The sequence below is a fragment of the Melanostigma gelatinosum genome (assembly GCF_949748355.1).
Source record: "Melanostigma gelatinosum genome assembly, chromosome: 17".
NCBI lineage: Eukaryota > Metazoa > Chordata > Actinopteri > Perciformes > Zoarcidae > Melanostigma > Melanostigma gelatinosum.
In genome coordinates this window covers 9939827-9948090 of record NC_136650.1, presented here as the reverse complement: position 1 = coordinate 9948090, position 8264 = coordinate 9939827, and the positions used below count along the sequence as shown (strand labels likewise).

Genomic DNA, 8264 nt, shown 5'->3' with positions numbered 1-8264 from the left:
TGTGTGTGTGTGTGTGTGTGTCTGTGTCTGTGTGTGTGTGTGTGTGTTTCCTTCATTCGTGTGCACTTTTATTTTGGTCTGCTCCATTTTTTTTTTGGGTTGTTTTTGCTTGTTTTGTCTCGGTAAGTAATTCCACAGCACCTTCGTCTTTTGTGGGGTGATCATTTGCTCATTTGAGGTGGCTTACTAAACCTCTGAGTCTCTGAAGAGTTTTTACAATTTGATAAATTTCAGACATTTAAAATACAAAAGCCATTGAAAACTCCAAAGACTCCTCAAGCACAAAAGGGACTCAGAGGTTTATCCGACTAGCGGGACAGCTATGGACTCCTCAAATCTGATATTTTTATGGTTTAAGAATATCTGCATATTTCTCTTTAGGAAATGGACGACAGGGGCGAGCTGATTAAAGACTTCGAGTCCCAGGTGGAGTGCCTGCGGAGTGAACAAGAACACCTGAAGAGGAATAATGAGGAGGAGCTTGACCAACTGAATGCTGTCATAGACAGACTTCAGCAGGAGCTGGCCAATATCGACCCAAAGCAGGCCACAGAGGAAGACGAGGACACCAATGCAGAGAGCGCCGTATCGGGGCCAAGTAAAGAGGAATACGATGAAATGAAGCAGAGAATGGACCTGGCCACCAAAGAGATGAATACTTTCAAAACGAAGCACAGCAAGCTGTTGGAGACGTACCTGCGCCTGAAAGAGAGCGCGGAAGCTTTGGCTGAAACGGAAAAAATAGAGAGCTCAGAGGGCAAACTCGAGGACGCGCTCAGAGAGAAAACTGCAGGCCTGGTGGTCATGCAGGCTCAAGTTCAAGCTTTAGAGCAGAGTGCGACATCCAGAGTGCAGGAGTTGGACCTCCGCATCCAGCAGCTCGAGGACGAGCTCGGCGAGAAGGACGGCGAGTTGAGCCGCTGTCTCCTCCTCGTGGAGCAAACGCAAAGCTATGCAGCTGGTCTCCAACAGAGGGTCTCTAATCTAGAGGGAGATCTGAGGGAGAAGCTGGCGGAAGCTCTCGTCAGCCAGGCCACACTGGAGGCCTTCCAGCAACAGCGGGCACAAGGATCCAAAAAAAACCAGGACCAGCAGAGTCCCGCTGACCCAAATGTCTACGACTTTGGTGACTTTGGCATTCCCCAAATGGATTTCAGTGGAATTGGTCAAACGAGACAGGTGCCCACAGGGAAGGTGGTTCATCTGACCCAGAGGCTTCGGGAGCTGGAGGTGGGACTCAACGGGATGCAGAAGGACCAGGAGCTCCAGAAGCAGCTGCTCTCCAGCTCTGAGGAGGAGGTGCTGGAGTACGAGAGGAGGCTGGCCGTGCTCATGGATCTGCTCAGTCAGATGAAGGCCAGGACACACCAGAAGACGTCACCGGCTGTGGGGGTAAGAGTTTGGCCGATATGTCATGTAGGAGTAGGTCAATATTTTGAAGCCTGGTCTAGAAAACATCCTGCACAATTAAAATTTAGTGTTAATGATAAGAAATTAAAAGCTTTTATCTCATCAAAAAGGACAAATATAAGCTTGTTTTTACACTTGCACACTTATAGTTGAGTACAATCTTTGTTTTTGTTTTTTATTGGAGCATGTTTTTGAATTATCTCTATACCCTTAATAATGGTTCACCAGTGAAAACCCAATGCAGTCATTGTAATCAGTTCTCGGGCTATGTTATGTTGTCTCTTGCCCGATACAGCTCTCATAAGTTTGAATCTTTGTGACCTTTTCTTCAGGTGTCCTCTGCTGATGAGCAGCCGGCTGCTGAGTCGGAGCTTCTTCAGGAGTTGCAGGAGGTCAAAAACGAGGCCTCGGCCGCCAAAGAGCAGCTCGACTGCTCCAAACAGAGCTGCAGCAAACTACAGGAGGAGCTCCAAGTATGTGACTGCCTCTTAGTGTTCGTACATTGGAGATTATTTCTAGTGTGGTGAGACAAACAAACATGTGCTTTTCTTCCAGGACAAAACTGCTGCAATAGAGCGACTAAAGGGCCAACTTCAAAAGGTAGGAACGAAGATTTGATACAACAGTTTCCATTTTTTATGAACAAAGTCTTGTCTAATATTTAAACTTCACGTGGCTTTAGGTATCATCTGGTGGCCGTGAGGAGACCAAGGTGTCTGAGCTTCAGCAGGAGTTAATGGAGGCTCAAAGTGAGGCAGCTGCCACCAAAGAGGAGCTGAACAGCTGCAGGGAGAGCTTGGAGAAGCTACATGAGCTGCTGCAGGTACAGAGCCAAAGCGATCATGTCCTGTCATGGGTGCTGAGTTCAGTGACATTCATCTGTAGAAACCTCACCTCTGCACAAACAGTGTTCTTTATGTTTAAGTTGTCATTTTACATTTCATTTGAAATTGATGTTTTTGATTTGGGGGCATCAATCTTCTCTTCTAATTCTCAGAAAGGGAATAACTGTGTTTCCCAAAATGTTCTAATGAACTATTCTTTAAGTGTGTGAACTCTTGTTTTTATATTATATCACGAAACATATATACAGCACATGTGTGTAGGTTCCTCTTTAAACATGTTAATTACATACAACTGTGTGTTTTTAAGGAGCGGGAAATCACCATCTCTCACCTTAAAGGAGAACTTGTTGAAGTGAGTCAGAAATGTTTTAACTTCATTTTTCTGCACTGAAATATGATGTGCAGTATCATCAGCATATTTCTCCAAAACTAATCTGTTGTTTTTTTTTATGAAAAACTAATATGATACTTGCCTGTATGTGTAGTATTTGACCACCCGCTCAATCGCCCTCTAGGTACAAGCTGAAGAAAGCAGAGCCAACATGACGGAGCTTCTCCAGGAGGCCAGAAACGATGCGGCTTCCACCAAAGAGGAGCTCAGCATCTCCCGGCATTATAATGTGAAACTTCAGGAGGACCTTGAAGTCCGTGAAGTGTCCATTTCTGAACTCAAAGAGGAGCTCCAGGAGTTAAGACAGAATGTGGACACCACCAAACAAGAGCTCAACAGCTACAGGCAGCACAATGAGAAACTACAGAGTGAACTACACGTCCGTGAGCTCGCCATTTCTAAGCTCAAAGAGGAGCTCCAGGAGGTACGAACGGCCTTGATGAAGACGGCGGATTCTGGTCCTCCATCTCCAGCTCCCTCTCCTCAGCTTGTGTCCTCTGCTTCCTCCTCCTCCACCACCCAGCCTAAAAGGAAAGGAGGCAAACAGCCCGCTGGTAAAGGAAGCGGCGCCAAAGATAAACCATCCGTCTCCAGGAAGAACTCTGCCGCTTCCAGCCAGTCGTCCAACAAATCTCACAGCTCTCGACTAAACAGCAGCTCTGAGCAGCAGCAGGTGGCGGTAACGCACTCGTTCACGCAGACGGATCCGCTCCAGATGTCCGACCTCGACCCGGAAAGCCAGTCCGCAAACAAAGACGAGATTGAGGAGGTGATCGGAGAGTTCCAGGAGAAGATTGGACAGATGCAGGAGCTTCACGCTGCAGAAATCCTGGACATGGAGGCTCGGCATATTACAGAGAGCGAGAGCCTTCGTACGGACGCGCAGGCTCTGGAGGACGAGTGTAAGGCCCTCAAAGCGGTCATCGACAAGCTGCGCTCCACCGAGGTGAGGACAGGAAAAGAAAGCGTACACAATAAAAAATTGAGAAAAACGCCCAGTGTATATCAGTCAAATCTTTAAATCGCTTTTTTTTAAAAAGGTGTTTCATACTCAGTACATGTACTTTAGTTGTGTTATCACTTTGAGTGATACAGTGAACGGAAGAATCTGAATCGTGGTTGATCTTTTCTAGGCCCCTTCAAGACGGGACCGTCCCACGTCGCTGTTCAAAGATGGCTACACAAGTGGTAAGAAACAACTCATTGATGCAGTGCATTTATTTCTAATGCATGAACTAGTTTGTCACGGCTGTGTTCATTTCACACGGTTCTTTTAGCATTGGTAATACCGAAAAACCTTTTTCAGAATTTTAGTTTCAAGACAATTGTTTTCCACCTTTCAGACAGCAGCTCAGACTACAGCCAGCGGACCGGATTTGACTTCCCGAGCTTGCAGCAGGAGTTCAGGTCGACTCCAGAGGGCGCGAGGAGAGAGGCTGATGATCCACTGCCTGACCGGATCAAGGTACAACCTTCCCCCGACTAGAAACGTTGTCCTAGAGCTCATCGACACATGGTTCCACTGAATTAGGATTTTATTTGTTATGGTGATGAAAATGAACAAGAAAAGAATGTTTGTGTATGTAGACGTTGCTCCGTGAGGTGCACCAGGAGGGCATGCAGGTGCTCTCTCTGTCGGAGCTCCCGCTCACTGAGGGCGAGCCGGGCGGCCAGTTCAACGTCCCAGGCTGGCTGAAGGAAAGAGACGCCTTACTGGTGACCGTGGAGTCCCTCAAAGGCCTCATCACCCAGATGCAGACACACAGAGAAACACAGGTAGCAGAACCCCCCCACCACCAGTATTCAAAAACACTGCTTACCGTTTGTCAGAGCTCAAGTTGTCATTCATTCGTCTTCGCTGTGCGTGTGTGTGTGCTTGTGTCTTTATCTGTGTGTGTCTGACATGCTGCAGACGTCTGGCGGTGTGGACTGGCGTGCGGAGCTGCTGGATGCTGTGCGGCAGGTGTTTATGAGGGAGCGCAGCGTGCTGAAGAGCGCCCTCTACAGCCAGCTGGACCTTCTGGACACCAGCGACGCCATCATCCACCTCAATCAGCTGGAACGTAGACTGGCTGAACAGGTCCGAAAGAACAACTCTATAATATGGCCGGAATACACTCAGACATCTCATTTACAATCCAGTACTGGCACAGATGATGAAGAATTCTCTTGACTTTCCTCTCCTTTGGTTATGATGTATGCTGGTCAGTAACCACGTTTCTGTGATCCTGATCCAGGACACGCAGCACAGAGAGGCGATGGGGTCGCTCCACACTGCGGACAGGTCCGGTCTCATCTCTGAGATTCATCAGCTCCGAAGTCAACTCGAGCAACTTCATCAAGGTGAACCATTTTAAAAAGAAACTACTGTCGCTCTGCTGATGATGTTCTTCCAGCATTTTGATATCTTCTCACTAGAAGTAGCGGGTCCTGGTGTTGACGTTCTCTGATTGTTGTCCTTCAGGTGCCCTACCTGTTGCATCATCGGGTAGTGAACGTAGCGTGAGGGAGCAGGGAGGAGGAGCTGATGGAGCAGCGGAGGCAGGCAGGCTGCTGGTGGAGGAGCTGAAGAGTGAACTGTTCCAGACTCAACTGGAGCTGGAGACGACGCTCAAGGCTCAGCACAAACACCTGAAAGAGCTGGACACACTCAGGTTAGACACGTTCACAGACGTGTGGCCAACACACCTGGATTCTTCTTGGGTTTACAGCAGAGCTATAGATGGGACACATGAGGAGAGCGAGAGGGTGTTAATTCATGCAACAAAGTTCCCAGGCATTTCTTGAACTGTCTTGAAGGAACCAACCTTTAAAAAAACCAAAAACAATTCTATCGGATTAAAGTATCCATCACGGCTCAACTCCTTGACGTCTCTCAACAGGGCAGAGGTATCACAGAAGGCTGCTGAGGTGGATGCACTGAATGACCAGCTGACCGAGGACCGGAAGAAGAGCAGAGATCTTCAGTGGGCCATGGAGAAGGAGAGGTGTCGAACCGGGAAAAACGAGGAAAGTAAACGAGAAGAACTGGAGGTAAGAGCCTTCACACAGGTGCTTTTTGTATGTTGGAATATTTTAGCCTGACTTGAAAGCTAACCAGCCACAAATTAGCTGTCAAGGCACATCTACTAGTTATATTTTCCCATAACTCTTCTAGACTGAAGAAGTCATTCTAAAAGCAAGTGTGTTTCCATTGTCCTCCTCAGGACCTGAACCTCAGTCTGGAGGAGCAGAAGAGCCGCGTGGCCCAGCTGACCGTGACCCTGGAACAGGAGCGCCAGGCCTCCTCTCAGCTCTCCCAGCAGGCCGACCAGGAGCGTCTCAGCCTCCACCGACGCCTGCAGGAGTCCCAGGTCCAGCTGGAGACGGAGCGAGCCAAGGCCCTGGAGATGAGCACTGCGCTGGGGAGGGAGCGGGAGCTGCGGACGGGTGTGTCCTCAGACGGCGGCCCCTCCAGTGAGCAGCGGGACGAGGTGGATAGGAGGGGGCTCGACGAGGAAGGGAGTCTGCTGGAAAGACTGCAGAGGGAGCTGGATGACAAACATGCACAGGTGGGGTGTTTTCTACAGAATTTATCTGGGGGATAAAAAAGTATAAATGATGATTATATTATGAATCATTGTCAAAATGTCTTGTATTTCTTCCTCATCTTTCCCCTCCAGGTGGTGCACCTCCTCAGTCAAGTGGAGGCTCAGAAGCTCCAGGTGGTACGGAAAGACGAGGAGCTGACTCTGGGGAGTCAGAGGTCGAGACGGGACCAGGAGGCGCTGCTGGAGGCTCGGGCCCAGCTGGAGAGGCTGGAAGCACAAATGTCTGAGGCCCAAGAGCAGCTGGAGCAAGAGATGGGGAGGAGGAAGAGTCTAGAGGGAGAGAAGGAGCGACTGGAGGAGAGGTTGAACCAGTTAGCGGAGCAGAGAGGAGAGAGGGAGGGAAGCGGACATCTGCAGGGCGACAGTGTGAGTATCGCACGCTCTTAAGTATTTATTTCATCGTGCTTCTATTCAGACGTTGTTATTGAAGCTGTGCTGTTGTTTCCTAAACAGCAGGCCGTCTTGCACAGCGAGTCCACCGACCGCACCAAAGACTGGGTGTTCCAGCAGAAGAGCGGAAATGTTCAGTCGGCAAGCCCCACCACGTCACCGCACCTGGAGGCCTCTCCAGCAGGTCACAGCGGCGGACCTCACCGCGGTCCTTGGCGTACAGTCGACAAGATCTTGGACAAACTCCACCTCATTTTCTCCAACATCCACGGCATGGCCAGCAAGAATACGGGGAGGTAATTCATGTTTTTATATTAACATTAAAAAGTTCTCCATATCAGCTGTTTGAGGTGAAGATATCAACCGCTTGTTCTGCTGCAACCAAGTGGCCAAAAAAAAACTGTGCAGCATTAATACAGCCTTAATTAACACTTAATAAGTTGTAACAGAATCCATAAATGTGCTATTACATGCATGACTTGTCTAATATAGCCTTATGGAATTAACCCAATGTTTGTCGTGTGTGTGTGTGTGTGTGTGTGTGTGTGTGTGTGTGTGTGTGTAGACTGACTGCTGAGGTCGACAGTGAAGAGTTATCTTGGGTGCAGTCCACTGTTAATGAGGTCATCACTATGCTGCAGCAATCCCCAGGTCTACCCTCCGTCCCCGAGGTCAGGAACTTATATTTATAATATTATGTTTGTATATTACTAATGTTTTATTTAATATTTGTGGATTTTGTGGCTGAGTTAAGTTTAGATTTATGATACGCAGAAGTAGACACTTCTCATACTGGTGGACACATTTTGATCAAAAGAAGAATTTCCGCTTCGCTGATGAGCTCGAATCAACTCTTTGTTTTTCCGAGCGTCTGTAATCTGACGGGACCCCACGTGGTTGTGACTGCTTTGTGTGTTTCCCAGCAGAGTGTTTCCCTGCTGGCAGCAGGCTCCGCCAGCGGCTCCTCCAACTCCCTGACGGAGCGGCTGCTGAGGCAGAACGCCGAGCTGACCGGTTTTGTCAGCCGTCTCACCGAAGAGAAGAACGATCTGAGGAACCACACGCTGCGCTTGGAGGAAGAGCTCCGACGCTACCGGCAGGCTGGACCGGGATCAGGCGCCAGTGTGAGTACACGGCAGGAAATACGACTGATTGAGATGACGAGACAGATATTATCATAAATATTAGAAACACTGAAATCAGTATTATTGTGTACCAGAGCTGTGGCAGCCAAAACGATAAGATACTAGAAGTACCCTGATGTGGAAAGCTGAAATATATATACTTTGTTTTGTTCTGATTTTTAGCTTTTCATCTCTTGTCATTATATGCAGAACACTCTAATTAGACTAAATTCTATTGTTTAATTTCGTCCTGCAGTTCAGCAACAGGAGAGGAGTGTCGAAGGCGGACTCGTCGGTGATGATACTCTCCCAGGAGCGGGAGGCTTGGACGAGAGAGAAGGTCCGTCTGGAGAAAGCTTTACTTCTGGCCCAGACCCAGGTGGCCCGACTCCGAGGGGAGATCAGGACCGACGTCCTGCGAGAGATAACGGGACCTGAGGCTGACAATGCTGCACTGAAGGTCAGCTAAAACAGCTGATGATTCAGCTTGTATCTGAGGAGCTGGTAGTTAGTT

At 48.6% G+C, this 8264-nt stretch overlaps 1 protein-coding gene across 5 annotated transcripts in view; it reads left to right on the top strand.

The window, feature by feature from the left end:
• Positions 1 to 8264, top strand: part of akap9 (A kinase (PRKA) anchor protein 9) — an 81660-nt gene that overhangs the window by 71539 nt on the left and 1857 nt on the right. For 3 of the 5 annotated variants that reach the window (XM_079288431.1, XM_079288432.1, XM_079288428.1), the window contains 19 exons: positions 382 to 1392; positions 1743 to 1883; positions 1966 to 2010; positions 2093 to 2233; positions 2563 to 2607; positions 2771 to 3592; positions 3780 to 3834; positions 3990 to 4111; positions 4234 to 4422; positions 4559 to 4726; positions 4884 to 4989; positions 5111 to 5300; positions 5529 to 5679; positions 5853 to 6197; positions 6309 to 6602; positions 6690 to 6922; positions 7192 to 7297; positions 7550 to 7750; positions 8007 to 8210. In XM_079288431.1, coding sequence (XP_079144557.1) covers positions 382 to 1392; positions 1743 to 1883; positions 1966 to 2010; positions 2093 to 2233; positions 2563 to 2607; positions 2771 to 3592; positions 3780 to 3834; positions 3990 to 4111; positions 4234 to 4422; positions 4559 to 4726; positions 4884 to 4989; positions 5111 to 5300; positions 5529 to 5679; positions 5853 to 6197; positions 6309 to 6602; positions 6690 to 6922; positions 7192 to 7297; positions 7550 to 7750; positions 8007 to 8210 — 4569 coding nt within the window. The remainder of the gene's footprint in view (positions 1 to 381; positions 1393 to 1742; positions 1884 to 1965; positions 2011 to 2092; positions 2234 to 2562; positions 2608 to 2770; positions 3593 to 3779; positions 3835 to 3989; positions 4112 to 4233; positions 4423 to 4558; positions 4727 to 4883; positions 4990 to 5110; positions 5301 to 5528; positions 5680 to 5852; positions 6198 to 6308; positions 6603 to 6689; positions 6923 to 7191; positions 7298 to 7549; positions 7751 to 8006; positions 8211 to 8264) is intronic. The other 2 variants (XM_079288430.1, XM_079288429.1) reach the window with 2 other exon arrangements.